The sequence below is a fragment of the Chiloscyllium plagiosum genome, unplaced genomic scaffold (genome assembly GCF_037043375.1).
Source record: "Chiloscyllium plagiosum isolate Xiang-an unplaced genomic scaffold, Cpla_swu_hap1 HiC_scaffold_27, whole genome shotgun sequence".
In the NCBI taxonomy this organism is placed as follows: domain Eukaryota; kingdom Metazoa; phylum Chordata; class Chondrichthyes; order Orectolobiformes; family Hemiscylliidae; genus Chiloscyllium; species Chiloscyllium plagiosum.
The window spans coordinates 85,600,093-85,620,781 of NW_028270165.1; the positions used below are offsets into that span (position 1 = coordinate 85,600,093).

Genomic DNA, 20,689 nt, shown 5'->3' on the forward strand with positions numbered 1-20,689 from the left:
TCTGAACAAACAACGTACCAGACTCACAACGTCAGCTCTGTTTACCTTTCCACAGATGCTGCTCGACCTGTTGGTTTTCTGCAGTATTCTCTGTGTTTATTAGGCACAAGTGCTGCTTTTCATTCAAGAACTTCAATCCCTGTCCTCTGGTAACTGACTCTGGTCAGCGGAAAATTGTGCTTCTTATCATTAATCTGCCCATTCCCACCGCTTCTTCTCCCATCATTACCAACAACCCCAGGAAATCTCCAGTTAATCTTCTTTGCTCCAAAACGAACATTCCCAACCTTGGGAATGTCTCCCCAAAATGGAAATTCCTCATCCCTGGAAATGAAGCATGGCGTACTCTTGGAAAGAGATTTTGGGAAAATATTGTCAGTTCGGAAATGAAAAAATGTTCATGGAGCAAAACACAAATCCCAGTCGCTGAAAATGTGTTGCTGGAAAAGCGCAGCAGGTCAGGCAGCATCCAATGAACAGGAGAATCGACGTGTCGGGCATAAGCCTTTCTTCAGGAATAGAGAAGAAGGGCTTATGCCCGAAACGTCGATTCCCCTGTTCCTTGGATGCTGCCTGACCTGCTGCGCTTTTCCAGCAACACATTTTCAGCTCTGATCTCCAGCATCTGCAGTCCTTACTTTCTCCTCAGAAATCCCAGTTACCAGCTTTGTGAACCTTTAGAAACTCTTTGGGAAGCGGATTTAGAGAAGAATGAAAGATGAACTGTCCGAAAGAGCAGAGACAGTCCAGGCACCGTCCCCTTGTTGAAGAAGCCGGGAGATTGACTCTGATGTTCTCCGGACATGAACTGATCTGAGACATTGAAAGAATTGTCGTTCCTGCACATCAGGAATTCAAACCACTTCCCATTCCGAGCCAATGCGAGAACTCGGGAACAGGCAAAACACTGAAAGGCTCGAAGGGCGACGGCCCCGGAGTAAGAAAGCTTGTTCCTCGTGACATGGATGTGTCTTCAGAGAGTGGGATCAGAGTGTCTCCGGTGTCTCCACAATGAATGTCCCAGGCTTTATTATGGAAAAGTAAAACTGATAGACGACAATTGTAATTCTCGGCGGGGAGGCTGAATTATGAATCCACTAATCGCCTCCCCTAAGCGATGGGGAAGGTAGTGTGGTTCCTTGTCTTTGTGGCGCAATTGGTAAGCGCGTTCAGCTGTTAACTAAAGGGTTGGTGGTTCGTGACCATCTAGGGGCGGTGTGTTCGCTGCTCTCCCTCCAGCTGCGTAGTCGTGTGTTTTTAATGGGGTCAGGCAAAGAATTTACAGAACAGCTGCTTCTCATTCTGTCTCCCTGCTGCCATTTTTCCCGTCTCCGGAACCGGCCCCTCTCTACTGGCAGAAAAATAAGCAGTTTTGTTTCTAAACTTTTCTCTTACACCTGAGTGACCAGTGACAAGCATTGCCCTCCTCAACAGAGAATAGGAGAAGACCACGCAGACCTCCACAAGTGTGTCATCTCAACTGTGCACATTGGGCCAGTATATCAATGTGAAATATTTATGTCGAAGTGTTTTGGGAAGCAGATGAGAAGGCGAGGTACACAACAGTGCGCCATGATACGGAAAAGCTGCTAAAGACGACATTGAGTGAATAGGAGAGATGGTTTCCCCTCTGGGTTATGCTCCCATCACGCACCCACAGACATTTCGCTGACACGCAAATATAAACTCTGTCTAAATTCCCACATTCTGTTTTATCGAATTGTGATTTCGCTCAAAAGTACAAAATTTCAACACTCGCAAAATTCAAACTTTAACAAAGTGCTCATAGACATACTTTGCGAACACCTGGAAAACATTCTGCCAAACGTACCTGGGGAATTTCGGTTTGAGTGCTCTTGAACTTTAAGTGGAAGGACGGGACGTTTGCCTCGAGACTGCGTAATGCGGAGATGTGTTCCCCATGTAAACTGGTAGAGATTGGCCATCCCAGTACTTCCCGATGCAGGGTTGCCCAGACCCACCGGGAGGTTTCTTTGATAAACTGTCCGGCAGGCTTCTAGCCGACCGTGACGTCATAGGGCGAGCCCCAGTTGATGGCCTGCAGCTGCTGTGACACAATAATGATGCTGGCCCTGGAACATGAATACGAATTAGTTCATGACTCACGTGGTACTGACTCATTCAATGGAGTGTTCTTCCAACTTCAGGGATTTGTATATAAGAGGAGGTAAATGGGCAAGGCTTAGACCTAGGGTCCACTCTTCCTTCACTCTCAACACCCCACACCCACCTCCCATAGTCCCAAGGCACTTTCCACTGCAACCGCCGAATGTGTAACACCTGCCCATTTACCTACTCCCTCCTGAATATCCAAGGGCTCGAACATACCTGCCAGGTCAAGCAGCACTTTGCCTGCACATTTGCCACAACCTAGTCTACTGCATTCGCTGCTCACAATGTAGTTTCCCCAACGTAGCATGATGCATAAACTGGGTGACTGTTTCGCAGAACATCTCAATTCTGCCCGCAAAAAAGGCCCTGAGCTTCTGGTTGCCCGCCACTTTAACACGCCACCATGTTCCCTGGCCAACATCTCAGCCTCAGGCATGCAGCAGTGTTCCAGCAAAGCTCGGGCTCCAGATGGAAGAACAACGCCTCATTTTCCACTTGAAGACCCACCAGCCCCACCTACAGTTCGATGATTTTAGGGCCTGAAATCCGCCATGTCCTATTCTCTCCTATTCACGTAATGTCGTCTTTCGCAGCTTTCCCGTCTAAGGGCGCTCTGTTCTGCACCTTGCCTTCTCATTTGCTTCCCAAAAAAACTCAACATAAATATTTCCCAGTGATATACTGTCCCAATGTGCACAGTTGAGGTGACACACTCGTGGAGGTCTTCGTGGTCTTCTGCTGTTCTCTGTACCCTATGTTGAGGAGGGCAGTGCTTGTCACTGGCCACCTGGGTATCAGAAAAGTGTTTAGAAATAAAACGGTTGAATTATCTGACAGTGGAGAGAGCCCGGTTCCTGGGGACGGGACAAAAAGCAGTAAGGAGACAGAATGAGAAGCAGCTGTTCTGGAAACTGTTTGCCGCTTGCAATTCTAAGAGCAATCTCAAATGTATTTCACACTGAGCAAGTCTCAGCTAGTTCAAGAGCTGGGGCGGGTACGGGCGATGGGGTGCGCCTGGTATCCAGCTCGTTGGTCTAGGGGTATGATTCTCGCTTTGGGTCTTCTACTACTCCGACTTGCCAGAGATGCGGTGCTTGAGGAATGTCAGCAATGAAGCGAAATTGGAGAATTGGGACTGCTCTCCACGGAGAACAGAAGCCTTGCAAATCATGAGAGGCCGAGACACAGGAAATAATGTTGTGAAAATGGTCCCACGACTGAAAGGATCCACAACGATTCGGCAGAGTTTTAAAGTCAGGAGGGAAACAAGTAAAAGTGACATTAGGAAGAACGTTTCCGTACAGGGAGTGGTTAGTGTCAGTAAATCCCTATCTGACATTGACAAAGAGGAAGATTCAATGGACCCGAAAGGGAATTCGGTGGTCATGTTCAGATGTGCAGATTTACACGGAAAAGGCACGGAAATACGAATTGAGACACACGTTTACTAACAGTGTAGAACCAGCAGATCGAAGGTGGGCCACATGGCCTCCGTCTGCGCTGTGACACATGTTGTGATTCAGTGTGAAATCACAGTTCGATCAACAGAATGTGGGAATTTAGAAAACAGTTTATATTTACACAGCCTCCATACGTCTGCGCAACAGCATATTACACGACAGCAGTGGAGATCTTTGACATCAGTCTCGAACGTGCCTGCCACACGCCAGACGAAAGGCTGAAGGGATCTATGGAAAACACTCCGTGTGGGAAAGTAGAGTGTAGCAGCAGGAGGGTGCTGGGTTCATGTACCTCGATCGAAACTCTCGTCTGCTATTGCTTCCCTTTGTAACGGTACTCTGTTCTATATCTTGCCTTTGCCTCTGCTTCCCAAATCTTCGAGCATCTGAGCTGAATATGTCACTAAACACTGGCCCAACTTACACAATTGAGGGGAAGTGCTTGTGGAGATTTGAGTTGCTTTCCGCCAGTCTGCTCTGAACTGAATCCTAACACCCGTCTCTGAAATGGGAATGAGCTGGTGAAGTTGAAACAATTCGAATTCGAATCCCTACACTGCGGAAACAGGCCCTCCTGCTCAACAAGTCCGAATCAACCCTTCGAAGAGTAACCCGCCCAGACCGGACATTTACTTCTGACTGATGCGCCTAACCTACCGACCTCTGGGCACTATGGGGCAGTTTAGCATGGTCACTACACCTAAGCTGCACATCTTTCGACTGTGGAAGGAATCCGGAGCACCGCAGGAAACCCACGCAGACACGAGGAGATTGAACAAACTCCACACAAACAAGCCGCACAAGGGTCGGATCGAATTCAGGTCCCGTTATGAGACAGCAGTGTTTACCACTGAGCCGCAAAGCCACATTATTTGCGGTCGTATTCAAACCCTGCAATAATTCCCCACTCCGGTTCAGACGTGAATGACAGGACGATCAGCATTTCGAAAGCAGCATCACCATACTGACACAGTTCCCATGATTAGGACACATATCACCGATTGCGAATCGCCTCGGAGAGATTATAGTGACAGAGAGTCACATGGAAATGATTGACTGAACGGCTTCAGGCTGCGGAGGAATGACGTCACGCGTTTATGCCGCCCCTCTCCCTGTCTCTGGGACAGAGCGGCTGAGGGAGATACAATGGCTCATTTTCAACTTCATCTGGGACAGTTGGTGCTCAGATGTTCACTGCTGCCCGTTCGCAGCAAATAAACAGACGCCCGTGTTAGAAAAGTCTTTCTGCAGGATTGCTGTGTGCAGACGAATTCTGAGCACCGAATAGGCTGCACACAAATACACTCATATGAACTTACCTGAGGGAACAGTTTCCGGTGTCCATTTCTCTCTGTCCCACCAGCACAGCATCTTGCTGTCTCTTTGATTACAGACCTTTGTAATGTAGTTAAAACTTGCCCATTTCCTACGCATTAGTGGAACTGACGTCTCCCATCCCAAGTGATTGAGAGAAAGCAGAAGAGCGAATGGGCTCTGCCCTCCCGCAGAACAGTTGCAAGTAGAAACAAAATGGTTTAATTATCCGCCAGTGGAGAGAGTCCAGTGACTGGGAACGGGACAAACAGCAGGGTCCTGGGCGCAGGGAGACGGAATGAGAAGCAAATGTTGTGGAATCTCTTTGCTGCTGGCGATTCTTGGGGCAACTTAAACGTTTTTCACACTGAGCAAGTCTCAGCTGCTTCGGGGAGGGCGTTTGGAGCGTCCGGGGTCAGGGCAGCGCGCGCCTGGAAAGGCCTGTGTCTCGTTGGTCCAGCGGTATGATTCTCACTTCGGGCCTTCAGTTGGGCGGACTTGGGAGAGATCCCGGACGGGGCCTCATTTCTGAAATTTCCGTGTGCAGAAACACCGGCGCAACTATGTTAAACGAGATCGGACTGCCTGAAGGAGGGATGGGACCGAGCTCCCGTTACAGCGAACAGGGTAAAAGGAAACACTTGCTCAAAGTGAAAACAAGCATTGCACATCGTTCGCCCGCGCATGGCGACTCTGAATGAATCCTCCAACTGCATTATTGCCCAATTGTGAGCGTGAAATTTCAGGAAGCGGGGAAGTGAAGTGATTGCAGATCGCGCTGAACAGGTTGACGTTAATTGTGCCGTGTATGAGGATTGTCAGCAATGAAGGGAGATTGGAAAGTTGGGACAGTTCTCCTTGGAGAACAGTAGGTTGAAAGCTGGCCTGATTGACGTTTTTCAAGTCATGCGGGTCCAGACACAGGAATAATGTCGTGCAAATGCTCCCACGCCTGAAAGGATCGACAACGATTCAGCAGAGTTTTAAAATCACGAGGAAAAGAAGTAAAAGTGACATGAGGAAGAACGTTTTCGTACAGGGAGTGATCAGGGTCAGTAGGTGACGCAAACATCAAACAATTATGTTCCTGAACCCATGGGACAGACGGATGGGAGTGGAAGACAAGAAGAAAGAGAGACACAGAGTGAGCGAGAAAAGGGAGAAAAGTCAGAAAAACAGAAGTTAAGGAAACACATAGAGAGACTGAGGAAGGGATACAATTCCAGTGGGTCCCACCTTTCTCTATGGTTTCATACACTCCCTCTCATCCATGAGAGACAGGCCCTGCTCCAAGAATCAACGTCAGTCTGGATGTTTCAGGGACGGTGTGGGGGTGATGAACGTTGGTTAATCGATCAAAACTGACACTGAGACTCTAACAGTACCCACACTCATTCTCACACACACACACACACACACACACACACACACACACACACACACACACACACACACACACACACACACACACACACACACACACACACACACACACACACACACACACCCTTTCATACTCACCTCCTGCTCCATCCACATGGCAAAGGGAACTCTGACTGACAGAACCTGCTTTAAATACCTTCAGGTCTATGACTTAAAGACTTTTCTGTGCCCAAAGCTCAGCTCTTCGACCGAGAGTATACCTTCCCCAGGGATGGAGCATTGCAATTTGTGAGTTAAGAGGAAGCGGGAGTGGGGTAAGAGAAAGCAGCAGCTCAATAGTTTAGTCCAAACTATCTGTTTGTCTGTCCCTCTCCTCCTTCCCCCACCTCCTCACCTCACACACAGATTACAGACTTAAAATCCACACAGAGACAAAGCTTCAGTTTCAAACCAGCAGCAGCCACAACAAAACACAAGCTTCTGCACCCAAAGGATACAGATTTGTTTCACAAGGAAACAAGGATTTTCACACAGCTGAGCACAACATTGTCTGAGTATATCTCTGGACATGTTTGTAAAAGTCAGTGATTCTGTGTCTCACTCTGATTGTATTGCGCTTCCATCTCTGTGTTAATGTCTGTTTTTCTGTGTTGATGTGACTATCTCTGCAAGTAATGGGACACAGATTTTGTCGGAGGGAAGTTTGAGTGTGTCCGTCTGTGTATGAATGACAAACTGTCTGCAGTGGCACAGTTTGTCCCGGAAGCGTGTGTCTGAAAGTTTATTTATAGCTGTCTGTGAATCTGATTTTGTGCCTGTGCGTGTTGGTGTGTTCCCAGTTCTGCCTGCAATGGGACAAACTTTGATTCATCACGTTTATAATTCATTCTTTCAAAGTCAGAGTTTCTCTCTCTTTCTGAGAAGTACAGTAACACAATGCCGCCTTTTGCTGGCCGAACCATGTGACATCACAAGCGCCACATCTCGCTGTTCCACTGCATCTGTTCCCTGGTCCTCCTGTGGCGGGGGAGGGCGGGGATGGGGGGGCGGTGGGGGGAGATCCACCTGAATTTTATTCAGAACAGCAGTAGCAGCACACAGCTACCTGAGACAGGTGTGGACACATTAAGTGGGATGACTAATTAAGTCCTATCCCAGAAAAGCAGCAGGTAACAGCCTCTTACCAGTATGTATTCGTTAGAGTTTCAGAAGTTTTTTTTGAATGGACAAATCGTTTCCCACACACAGAGAGGGGAATAGCCTCTCTGCAGTGTGAACATACTCATGTATCAGCATTTCATGTCTGTGTTTAAAGCTTTTCTCTCAATGTGAGCATTTGAAAGGTCTCTCAGTGTTAACCAGTTGGTGTGCCTAGAGGTTGATAACAGAGAATGCCTTGTTACACTCAGAGCAGGAGAATGGCCTCTCCCCAGTGTGATCTCACTGGTGTATCAGCAGGTAGGATGAGTCACTTAATCTCTTCCCACACTCAGGACAGATGAATGGCCTCTCCCCACTGAATTCATTCTTGTTTCTCAAGGACGGGTGATTGATTGAATCCCTTCCCACAAACAGTAGATGAATGACTTATCTCCAGTGTAACAGCATCAATGAATTTCCAGCATGTATAAGCATTTGCATCCCTTCCCGCAGTTTGCACATTTCCATGGTTTCTGTGGTGTAGATAATGTTGGATGATCAGCTGATTCCTCACCCAGACACAGGACAGGGTTAATGGACTTATAGAATCCCTACAGTCCACAAGTCCACACCAACCCTCTGGGGATAAAGACATCCAGACCATTCTCCTACCCCATGACTGAACATTTACCCTTGACTAATGCACCTAACCTACACGTCCCGACACTATGGGCAATTTTACATGGCCAATTCACCTAACCTGCCCATCTTTGAATTGGGAGAAGAAACCGGAGTACCCAGGTGGAGCTGATGCAGACCCAGGGGGAATGTGCAAACTCCACAGAGACAGTCGCCTGAGGCTGGAATTGAGCCACTGTGGCGATTTAATCTCTCCCTGCTGTGAATGGTTGGATGGTATTCAATCTGTGGGACTGGTTCAGGACTTGTCCATTTGTCACTGAGGACACTGATGTTTGCAAACTTTTCCCACAGACAAACATTGACAATCTAATGGTTTTCAAATCCTGATGAATTGATTCACTCTAAGATCCTGAAAAGACATTTGCTTGGAATAATTTATTTGCTGATAAATGTGTCTCTGTGATTCTCTGTATAACAAACTTAAATCAGGAAAAAATAGAGATTGAGAAATCGAACTGTTTAAGATACTAAAAGGAGTTAAGAATCATAAAAACCTTATAGTGTGGAAGCAGGCCGTTTGAATCCACACCCATCCTCTGAAGAGCATCCCACGCAGACTCACCCCATTTCCCTGCATTCCCCATGGCTTACCCACCCAGCCTGCACATCCCTGCACATTATGGGCAATTTAGCATGGCCAACCCACCTAACCCATATCTCGTTGAATTGTGGGAGGAAACAGGAGCACCGAGAGGAAACCACACAGACATATGAATAAAGTGCAAACTCTACGCAGTCACCCGAGTCTGGAATCAAATCCAGGTCCCCAGAGCTGAGAAGCAGCAGTGCTAACCATTGGGTCACCACGGAGTTCTTTGAATCCAGCAATTTGTGTGAAAGTAACTCAAATACTGACCGTGAAACATTACTGGACTGTCATGAAAAACTCAACTAGCTGACAAATGCCCTTCGGGGAAGGGCGTGTTCTGGCCCTCCACAAGACTCATCCCTCAATGAGAGTAGAGATAGTGAGAGCAGTGGGGTACTTACAGACAGTTTCCTCTATCTCCATCACAGGAATAACTGACAGATCCTCACTTCAAGAAGATCAAGATCAGAGTGCATGAAGAAACATCACCTATAAACTCCGCTTTCAGACACACACTGTCCTCTTGTAGATACATATTTTTGTTTCTTTAGAGGGAGGGAGAGAGAGAGACAGAGAGAGAGAATTGCAGCTCACTGACCTTCAAGAACCAGCCGTTCCGAAGCCTCTCCTTCTCAGTGCAGGAGAGACAAACGTTCCTCTTGGTTTGAGATTGCTGTGAGGAAATTCTTCCACTCTAACCTCGTGTAAACGAATTTCCCAGAGTTCAGTACTAACTCGAATACAAACACTTCCCAGCAGCTTGTTCCTAAACCCATCCTGTCCCTCCCTCCAGCTCTGTCTCTCACTTTTCAACTCCACCAGCTCAGACACCCGCACTGCGCATGCTCCATAAACAACTCGGCGCTGCCTTTTGTTCACTCTCGACTGGAATCTAATCAGAATAACACAATCAGAAGTGGTCTACAGACGGAAATTTGATCGAGGGAATGAGGATGATTAAATCCAGTATAACAGAAAACTGAGTGTGTAATACAGACTATAATCTAATTGAGGGGTTCGGGATAGTTTGTATATAGAATAACATACTCGGGAGTGAATTACAGACTGGAACCTAATCAAGAGGATCGTTGTGATTTATATAGAGAATAACGTACGCAGTAGTAAATTACATCCTGGAATCTAATCAAAGCACCTTGATGCCACATTGAGTCGAATGCAGCCTTGAGGTCAAGGGCTGTCAATCTCATCTCACCTCGAGGATTAAGCTTTTTTGTCCATGTTTTAATGAGAATGTTGGGCATTTCCTGAGCTCCTTGAGTTCAGAGGTTTAGAGCTGGAGAAGATGATAGAGATAGCGAGGGACAAAACTATGAGCAAAGATTAACATTTTATAATGGATTTGCTGCATCACCAGGATCCTGTGTGCGTCAGCAGGCATAGCAATCATAGATTAAATGAACTTGGTGTGAGGAAGGCGAGAAGCAGCTGTGATCTGGAACGAAAGGAGGTCACTGGACCTGAAATGTTGACTGTACTGTCTGCCCATTGATGCTACCAGACCTACTGAGGTTCTCTAGCAATTTTTGATTTTGTTTCTGTTTCAGATTTCCAGCATCCACAGTTATTTGTTTCTTGTTTAGCGATTTGGATGACCTCAGATATCTGGGGAGTAGAATGTTTCAGGCCTTCAGGTGTGTGACAGAAGAATCAAACTCAAGAGGTGACAAAGACATAGTGTAATTTTCAGAATCAGATGAACTGAGGTGGGGCATGGTAAGAAATTATTCCTGAGATTTGAAGAGGTGATCCCAATGAAAGTGTGTACATGCAGCTGGTAGCTCATCTGAGAGGTAAAGCATTTACCAAGCTTTCAAGTGGCTACTTCAGCCTCACACATTTGGCATGAGGATAGATGGAAATGGTGCTGGAGGGTGGTGTTTGCAGTGTGATTTGGACATAATGGATTTGAACTTCTCATTATTTAATTGTGCAAGAGTTCCAAGTATCCAGAATTGGGTACTGGGCAGGTGAAGGCAGTGCGAACCTCAGAGAGAAACTTGAGGACAATCATTTTCACATTTTCACTTTACTTGTTTTATTTCCCGCCAAGTTGACTCTCTCTTTCTGATGGTTGACAGGCTGGGAGATTGTGGGTTGGGCCTTGATAGACTGAATGTTTTATTGTTCGGGAAGGTGTAAAAGGCCGGGGCGGGGTGGGGGGGGGGGGGGAGGGGGGAGGGGGTTGGGCGGGCGGGGTGGTGAGCGCGGGGGGTGTCAACGCTTCAATAGAAATCCAGCAGAACTGAGAACAGACAACACCTAGCTCTGTGGGAACGGGGAGACCAACAGAGGACAGAGACATCAGGACCTGAAATCCAAGCTGACACCAGACTGCCATGTTATCAGTGCTTTGATTTGCATTGCCAACCCTCTACCTTTACCGAACTTCCCATTTGATTTGAATGTCACGTACCCTCAATATTCAGGATCCAATTCTTGTCATCCTAAAACCACGTCTCTGTAAGGAGTCTCAGATCACACTTATTTTCTTCAGTCAATTGGTTCACTTCTCTTACAGTGTAGCACACATTCAGAAACAGTCTTTAGTTTCAATTTTTGTGATCTTTTAAATCCAGCTTTGATTAGTGGCACATTTATTCCCTTTGTCCCTTTCTATTGTTCTCTGACATTCACTTTCCACATTACTACATTGCTCACCTGCCTTGATTTGGAATTGCCCATCATGTCCAGGGATGTGCAGGTTAGACAGGTTAGCCATGGGAAATGCAGAGTTATCGTATCATAGTAATAGAAGCAGGAGTCGGCTATTTGGCCTGTCGAGCTTGCTCCACTATTCATTCAGATGATGGCTGATCTATCCATCATCTCAGCTCCTCCTACCTGCATTATTCCATCTACCCTTAATTCCCCTCCATGGAATATCCCATCCAACTGTGTCTTGAATATAATTAATGAAGCTGCCTCATCTGCTCCCTTGGGAAGAGAATTCCACAGAGTCACACGAATTACAACATGGAAAGAGACCATTGAGTCCAACTCATCCATGTTGACCAGTTATCCTAAACAGTCTAGTCCCATTTGCTAGCACTTGGCCCATATCTCCCTAAACCCTTCCAATACATGGACCCATCCAGATGCCTTTTAAATGTCGTAATTATACGCGCCTCCACGACTTCCTCAAACAGCTAATTCCATACCCGGACCATGCTCTGCGTTAAAAAGGTGTCCCTTAAGTCCCTTTTATTTCTTTCTCCACTCACAGTAAATGTAAGCCATCTAGTTCTAGACTCCCACAATTGAGGAAAAAGACCTTGTCTGTTTATCCTATCAATGCGGCAGGATTCCTGAAGAAGGGCTCATGCCAGAAACGTCGATTCTCCTGCTCCTTAGATGCTGCCTGACCTGCTGCGCTTTTCTCGCAACACATTTTCAGCCCGTCTCCTATCAATGCCCCTCATAATTGTGTAAACCTCCATAAAGTCACCCCTCAGCCTCCAAGGCTCCAGAGAAAACAGCCCCAGCCTGTTCAATGTCAACTATATTTCACTCTGAGCAAGACTCAGCTGGTTCAAGAGGTAGAGCGGGGCTGCAGACATGGCTGCTGTGTGGCTCGTTGGTCGAGGGGTATGATTTTCGCTTTGGGTCTCCTTCGATACAGACGTGCGAGAGATCCCGGTTTCTAATCGCCGTTTGACGTGAATAACAAGACAATCCGCATAGTCAGAAACCGCATCCCGGGGACAGAATGACAAGCTGATGTTCTGGAAACTCTTTGCTGCTTGCAATTCTTGTAACAAAGTGGAATGTATTTGACACTGAGCAAGTTTCAGCTGGCTCAGAGTCTCCAGTGTACATTGCTCTCTTTCCCGGCAGCTCTTTCCAATTCACTCAATGTCGTCTTTCGCAGCTTTCCCGTATCACGGCGCACTGTTATGCACCTCGCCTTCTCATCTGCTTCCCAAAAAACTTCGACGTATATATTTCACATTGACACACAGGCCCAATGTGCATAGCTGAGATGACACACTTGTGGAGGTCTGCGGGGTCTTCTCCTGTTCTCTGTACCCGATGTTGAGGAGGGCAATGCTTGTCACTGGTCACTCCGGTGTCAGAGAAAAGTTTAGAAAGAAAACGGTTTAATTTTCTGCCAGCAGAGAGGGCCCGGTTTCTGGGGATGGGCAAACGGAAGCAGAGACAGAATAAGAAGCAGCTGTTCATAGAGTCATAGAGATGTACAGCATGGAAACAGACCCTTCGGTCCAACCCGTCTATGCTGATCAGATATCCCACCCCAATCTAGTCCCACCTGCCAGCACCCAACCCATATACCTCCAAACCCTTCCTATTTATATATCCATCCAAAAGCCTCTTAAATGTTGCAATTGTACCAGCCTCCACCACTTTCTCTGGCAGCTCATTCCATACACGCACCACCCTCTGCGTGAAAAAGTTTTCCCCTGAGGTCTCTTTTATATCTTTCCCCTCTCACCCTAAATCTAAGCCCTCTAGTTCTTAACTCCCCGACCCCAGGGAAAATACTTTGCCTATTTATCCTATCCATGCCCCTCATAATTTTGTAAACCTCCATAAAGTCACCCTTCAGCCTCCGACGTTCCAGAGAAAACAGCCCCAGCCTGTTCAATGTCAACTATACTTCACTCTGAGCAAGATTCAGCTGGTTCAAGAGGTAGAGCGGGGCGCAAGCGCACTTGCTGTGTGGCTCGTTGGTCTAGGGGTATGATTCTCGCTTTGGGTCTTCGTCGACACAGAAGTGCGAGAGGTCCCGGGTTCCAATCCCGGACGAGCCCGCGTTTTATGACTTGTGCAAACATGCCTGCTTAATTTTCTCAAAAAGCACCTTCGTTAAACGAGGTTGGGCTCCCTGACGTACCACTGGGACAGAAAGCAGCGAAGTGAAATGATTGGCGATACCGTCGAATAGGTTGACGTGAGTGGTGCGGTGTTTGAGGGATGTCAGCAATGAGACTCGATTGGAAATTTGGGACAGCTCTCTTCGGAGAACAGAAGTTTGAAATCTGGCCCGATGGAAGCTTTCCAAGTCATGCGACGTCGAGACAGAGAAAGTAATGTAGTCAAAATGCTCCCACACCTGAAAGGATCGGCAACGATTCGGCAGAAATTTAAAGTCACGAGGAAAAGAACCCAAAGTGACATTAGGAAGAACGCTTTCGTACAGGGAGTGGTTGGGGTCAGTAAATTCCTAACGGACACTGACAAAGAGGCAGATTCATTAGTCGCAAACGGGAATTCGGTGGTCATGTTTAAAGTAACAATGTGCAGAATTACATGGAGAAGACAAGAGAATGATACGAATCGAGACCCACGTTCATTTACTGTGTCGACCCAGCAGAGCGAAGGTGGGCCGCATGGCGTCCATTCAGAGTGAAATCACAGTTCGACCAACAGAATGTGGGAAGTTAGAAAAAGTTTATATTTACACAGCCTCCATACGTCTGCGCAACACTATATAAGACGACAGCAGTGGAGATCTTTGACATCAGTCTCGAACGTGCATGCCACGCGCCCGACGAAAGGCTGAAGGGACCCGTGGTAAAGGCCGTGGTGCGTTGGAGCAGAGTGGCGCAGTGGGAGCGTGCTGGGCCCATAACCCAGAGGTCGATGGATCGAAACCATCCTCTGCTATTGTTCAATATCTCCATGAGCGACTTTCCTTTGTGATGACACTCTGTTCAGCGTCTTGCCTTTCAAACATCTGTCTGAATGCCCCATATTATACCGAAACGCCCACCATTTAAGTAAACTGCTTTTCAAAGTCTGAGTGGTGTCCTCCTGTTCTTCGTCGGTTTCCTACGAACTGAATCGCAAACCCACTTCTCTGAGATGCCAATGAGCTGAGACGCATACCTTGTGATTTCATGCCTTGCCTGCCGCAGTTCGCCACGCCGGTTCGGACGTGAATGACAAGACGATCAGCATGTCAGAAACTGTATCACCATTCAGACACAGTCCCTTAGTATTCGGACAGATATCACTGATTGTGAATCACCTCAGAGAGAGACAAGTGGCAGCAAGTCGCCGTGGACACGATGGGCTGGACCGCCTCTGTCTGCGCGAGAATGATGCTACGTGTTTATGCCGTCCCACTGCCTGTCTCTGGGACAGAGAGGCTGAGGGAGCAAAACTGCTTCATTTTTAACCGTCCCTTCCATGTTGGACTGCCTGCAGTCCCTCAGCTCAGAGCCGTGGGGATGACTCTCAGTGAGTGAAGGTTTCACTCGGATTCTCTTCATCTGGGGCACTTGGGGCTCAGATGTTAACTGCTGCGCGGTCGCAGCGATGAAAGCGATGCCCACTTTGCGAGAGATTTTCTGTAAGATTGCTGCGTGAAGACGAATTCTGAACACCAAGCAGGCTGCACAACAATGTACTCATATGAATCTACTTGAGGGAAGAGTCCTCGGTGTCCATTTCTCTCTGCCCCGCCAGCACAGCATCTTTCTATCTCTCCGATAACAGACGTTTGGAGGAAATTCGCAATTAAAGTTACTCACTTCCCACGCATTAGATTACATACAGTGTGGAAACAGGCCCTTCGGCCCAACAAGTCCACACCGACCCGCCGAAACGCAACTCACCCATACCTCTACATTTACCCCTTACCTAACACTACGGGGAATTTAGCATGGCCAATTCACCTGACCTGCACATCTTTGGACTGTGGGAGGAAACCGGAGCACCCGGAGGAAACCCACGCAGACACGGGGAGAACCTGCAAACTCCACACAGTCAGTCGCCTGAGGCGGGAATTTAACCCGGGTCTCTAGCGCTGTGAGGCAGCAGTGCTAACCACTGTGCCACCGTGCCGCCCACAAAGTGTAAGTGACACCTCTCACCCCAAGGGATTGGGAGTGAAAGAGCAGAAGAGCGAATGGACTCTTCCCTCCCTCCAGAAAAGCGGACAAGTAGAAACAAATTGGCTTAATTATCCGCCAGTGGAGACAGACCAGTTCCTGGGGATGAGACAAACATCAGCGCCCCGGGGACAGAATGACAAGCAGATGTTCTGGAAACTCTTTGCTGCTTGAAATTCTTGGAGCAATGTGGAATGTATTTCACACTGAGCAAGTTTCAGCTGGCTCAGAGTCTCCGATGTACATTGCTCTCTGAGTTTATATTTGCACATCGGCGACATGTCTGCACAACAGCACATGACACTACAGCAGTGAAGATCTTTTGACGTCATTCTCGAACAGGCAAGTCACACGCCAGATGAAAAGCTGAATACTTCTCTGGAAAAGCTACCGTGCAATGCAGGAGAATGGCACAGCGGGTGCATGCTGGGATCATAACCCAGAAGCGAAACCATTTTCTCCTACTCACTTAATGTCTTTAGTAGCTTTCCCGTATAACGGCGCTCTGTTCTTTTCCTTGCCATGTCATTTGTTTCCCAAAACTTCGGGTATCTGAGCTCAATATATCACATCGATACACAAGTCAAATTTACACAGTTGCGCTGGCACCCTTGTGGAGCTCTGAGTTGTCTTGTCCTGTTCTCTGTCGGTGTGTCCTGATCTCGTGTGAAACCTCTTCTCTCAGATGGCAATGAACCGGTGAAGTTGAAACACATGACTTGCTGTTTTAGTCCATTTCCCGCAGTAAAGAAACCAACGGTGTAAGAAAAGACTTCCTGTAGGATTGTTGTGTTAAGACAAATTCTGAACACCAAGCAGGCTGCACAAAAATGCACTCATATCAATTTACCTGAGGGAAGAGTCTCCGGTGTCCATTTCTCTCTGTCCCGACAGCACAGCGTCTTTCTATCTCTCCGTTAACAGGATCTTTGGAACAAGTTCAAAGTTGCCCATTTCCTACGCATGACTGTGACTGACTTATCCTGCCTCACGTAATAGTGTGAGAGAGCAGAAGAGTGAATGGGCTCTGCCTTCCACCAGCACAGCTTGCAAGTAGAAACGAAATGGTTCAATTATCCACCAGTGGAGAGAGCCCGGTCCCTGGGGACGGGACAAACAGCAGCGTCCTGGGAGCAGATTGAGAAGCAGATGTTCTTGAAACTCTTCCCTACTTGGAGCAATGCACAATGTATTTCGTACTGAGCAAGGGAGAGAATAGGGCCCCTCAAAGATCAGCAAGGCGGTTTATGTGTGGAGCTGCAGTAGATGGAGGAGATGCTGAACGAATATTTTGCATCAGTGTTTACCGTGGAGAAGGGCATGGAAGATATAGAATGTGGGGAAATAGATTGTGACATGTTGGAAAATGTTCACATTACAGAGGAGGAGGTCTTGAAATGCATAAAAGTGGATACATCCCAGGACCTGATCAGGTGTACCCTAGAACTCTGTGGGAAGCTAGGGAAATCATTGCTGGACCTCCTGCTGAGATATTTGTATCATCAATATTCACAGGTGAGGTGCCGGAGGACTGGAGGGTGGCTAACGTGGTGCCACTATTTAAGAAAGTGGTAAGGAAAAGCCAGGGAATGCAAGACCAGTAAGCCTAACATCCGTGGGAGACAAGTTGTTGGAGAGAATCCTGGGAGATAGGATTTACATGCATTTGGAAAAGCAAGAATTGATTAGCGATAGTCAGCATGGCTTTGTCCGTGGGAAATCATGTCTCACAAACTTGATTGAGTTGATTGAAGAAGGAGTTTGATTCAGATAAATGCGAGGTGCTGCATTTTGGGAAAGCAAATCTTAGCAGAACTTATACACTTAATGGTTCGGTCATAGAGAGTGTTGCTGAACAAAGAGATCTCAGAGTGCAGGTTCCGAGCTCCTTGAAAGTGGAGTCAAAGGTATATAGGATAGTGAAGAAGGTGTTTGGTATGCTTTCCTTTATTGGTCAGAGTATTGAGTACAGGAGTTGGGAGGTCATGCTGCGGCTGTACAGGACATTGGTTAGGCCACTGTTGGAATATTGCGTGCAATTCTGGTCTCCTTCCTATCGGAAAGATGGTGTGAAACGTGAAAGGATTCACAAGGATCTTGCAGGGGTTGGAGGATTTGAGCTATGGGGAGAGGCTGAACAGGCTAGGGTTGTTTTCCCCGGAGCGTCGGAGGCTGAGGGGTGACCTTATAAAGGTTTACATAATTATGAGGGGCATGGATAGGATAAATAGACAAAGTCTTTTCCCTGGGGTGGTGGAGTCCAGGACTAGAGGGCATAGGTTTAGGGTGAGAGAGGAAAGATATAAAAGGGATCTAAGGGGCAACGTTTTCACGCAGAGGGTGGTACGTGTATGGAATGAGCTGCCATAGGAAGTGGTGGAGGTTGGTACCGAAGGGTCTGTTTCCCTGCTCTACATCTCTATGACTAAGTAAGAAAGTGGATTGATGAAGGCAGAGCGGTGGACGTGATCTATATTAACTTCAGGAAGGCATTCAACAAGGTTCCTCATGGGAGACGTGTGAGCAAAGGTATGATCTCATGGAATACAGGGAGAACTAGCCATGTGGATACAGAACTGGCTCGAAGGCAGAAGACAGAGGGTGGTGATGGAGGGTTGCTTTTCAAACTGGAGGCCTGTGACCAGTTGTGTGTAATAAAGATCGGTGCTGGGTCCACTACCTTTTGTCATTTATACAAATGATTTGGATCTAAACATTGGAGGTATAGTTACCGAGTTTGTAGATGACAAAATTGGAGGTGTAGTGAACGCAAAGAAGATTACCTCAGATTACAACGGGATTTTGATCAGATGGGCCAATGAGCTGAGTGGCAGATTGAGGTTAATTTAGAGAAATGTGGGGTGCTGCATTTTGGAAAAGCAAATCAGAATATGTCTTTTACACTTAATGGTAAGGTCCTCGGCAGTGTTGCTGAACAAAGAGACCTTGGAGTGCAGGTTGATAGCTCCTTAAAAGTAGAATCGCATACAGATAGGATGGTGAAGTAGGCGTTTGTTATGCTTTGCTTTATTGTTCAGAGTATCGAGTAAAGTCATTGAGAGCTCATGTTGCCACTGTACAGAACATTTGTCTGGCCACTTTTTGGATATTGCATGTAATTTTGGTCTGCTTCCTATCGGAAAGATGGTGTGAAACTGGAAAGGGTTCAGAAAAGACTTACAACGATGTTGCCAGGGTTGGAGGATTTGGCCTAAATGGCCTACTCCTCCTGTTGTTATGAATCTGTAACCCTGAATTTCCCATGGTAGAAGAGTTCCCATGGCACAGAGGAGGTTTTCTAACATAAAATTAAAGCCATTGCTTTGCTTGAACTCAAACTGCTTGACTTGGAGGAGAGTGGGAATTTGCAAAGTGTCCTCCCCTCCACACGTGCCTCAACTGCGGGGCAGCTGTCCGGCCCGCCCTCCATTGTTGACGTCATCCCTGTTAGTTTCAGAGTGAAATTCTCTCCCTCTGGGCAACATCTGGGAGCAAAGCAATGTCACCCGCTTTCCATTCCCCATCCTCCAGGAGTGAGACAGGGAGTGGGAGGGGGAGATGGGGGTGGATGAAACACTGTTCACTTGTAGCAACTGGAGTGAATCCAGGGAGGGAGCAGAGTGCCCAAAGGTGCTCAGCTACTTTTTTTTCTCTTAAGGGTATTTTCCTTGTGTATTCCTTCAGTTTGGGGGATTGGCACATTGGAAATGTGGGGACTGTGGGAAGGGATTCCCTTCCCCATCCCTGCTGGAAACCCACAGATGCATTCACACCGGGGAGAGGCCATTCACCTGCTCAGTGTGCAGGAAGGGGTTCAGTCGGATCAGCCAACTGCAGACGCACGAGTAGGTCCACAAGGGAGAGAAGCCATTCACAGGCCCCATGTGCGGGAGGGGGTTCACTCAGTCAGCTGCACTGCTGACCCACCAGCGGGTCCACACTGGAGAGAGGCCATTCACCTGCTGTAAGTGCCGGAAGGGATTCACCTGCTCCTCCCACCTGCGGAGGCACCAGTGAGGTCACGTGCCATCGCAGGGGGATTGAAGGAGCGATGGCCGAGTGACCCTATTAAGCCAGCTCTGGGGAATCCCAGGTTTGAATCCTGCCGCGGCAGATGGCAGAATTGGAATTCCGTCAGTAATCTGGACTTCATAATCTAAGGATGAAACCATTTCCTGGGGAAACCCCCCCCCCCCCCCCCCATCTGATTCACTCGTGTCCTTTTTCGGGAAGGAGACTGCTGTTGTGGGAAAGGGTTCACTCAGTCGTCCCAGCTGCATGCTTTACCCGGCTGTACCAGGGATCCAGATTCTGGATCAGTGGTGCTGGAAGAGCACAGCAATTCAGGCAGCATCCGAGGACAGGCAAAATCGACGTTTCGGGCAAAAGCCCTTCATCAGGAATAAAGGCAGAGAGCCTGAAGCGTGGAGAGATAAGCTAGTGGAGGGTGGGGGTGGGGAGAGAGTGGCATAGAGTACAATAGGTCAGTGGGGAAGGAGATGAAGGTGATAGGTCAGGGAGGAGAGGGTGGAGTGGATAGGTGGAAAAGGAGCTGGGCAGGTCGGACAAGTCCGGACAGGTCAGGGGATCGAGTTTCTGGAGGTTAGAAGCTAGGATGAGGTGGGGGAAGGGGAAATGAGGAAACTCGTGAAATCCACATTGATGCCCTGGGGTTGAAGTGTTCCGAGGCGGAAGATGAGGCGTTCTTCCTCCAGGCGTCTGGTGGTGAGGGAGCGGCGGTGGAGGAGGCCCAGCACCTCCATATCCTCGGCAGAGTGGGAGGGGGAGTTGAAATGTTGAGCCACTGGGCGATGTGGTTGATTGGTGCGGGTGTCTCGGAGATGTTCCCTAAAGCGCTCTGCTAGGTGGCGTCCAGTCTCCCCAATGTAGAGGAGACCGCATCGGGAGCAACGGATACAATAGATGATATTAGTGGATGTGCAGGTAAAACTTTGATGGATGTGGAAAGCTCCTTTGGGGCCTTGGATAGAGGTGAGGGAGGAGGTGTGGGCGCAGGTTTTACAGTTCCTGCGGTGGCAGGGGAAAGTGCCAGGATGGGAGGGTGGGTCAGTTACAAAGGGACAACTGAGCTG

At 47.9% G+C, this 20,689-nt stretch overlaps 1 protein-coding gene and 2 non-coding genes across 3 annotated transcripts in view; all 3 read left to right on the forward strand.

The window, feature by feature from the left end:
* The window catches only part of LOC148144829 (uncharacterized), a 167,782-nt gene extending 165,708 nt beyond the window's left edge, over nt 1-2,074 (forward strand). Inside the window, exon 4 of the mRNA XM_087975443.1 lies at nt 1,936-2,074. Within this exon, the coding sequence (XP_087831569.1) occupies nt 1,936-2,074 (139 nt within the window). The remainder of the gene's footprint in view (nt 1-1,935) is intronic.
* Nucleotides 2,075-13,421: 11,347 nt separating this feature from the next.
* trnap-ugg (transfer RNA proline (anticodon UGG)) lies at nt 13,422-13,511 on the forward strand. The gene is given in 2 exon segments: nt 13,422-13,457; nt 13,476-13,511. It is a non-coding gene; the product is annotated as a tRNA-Pro (tRNA).
* Nucleotides 13,512-14,295: 784 nt separating this feature from the next.
* On the forward strand, nt 14,296-14,367 carry trnam-cau (transfer RNA methionine (anticodon CAU)). Its single transcript has one exon. It is a non-coding gene; the product is annotated as a tRNA-Met (tRNA).
* Nucleotides 14,368-20,689: the final 6,322 nt, after the last annotated feature.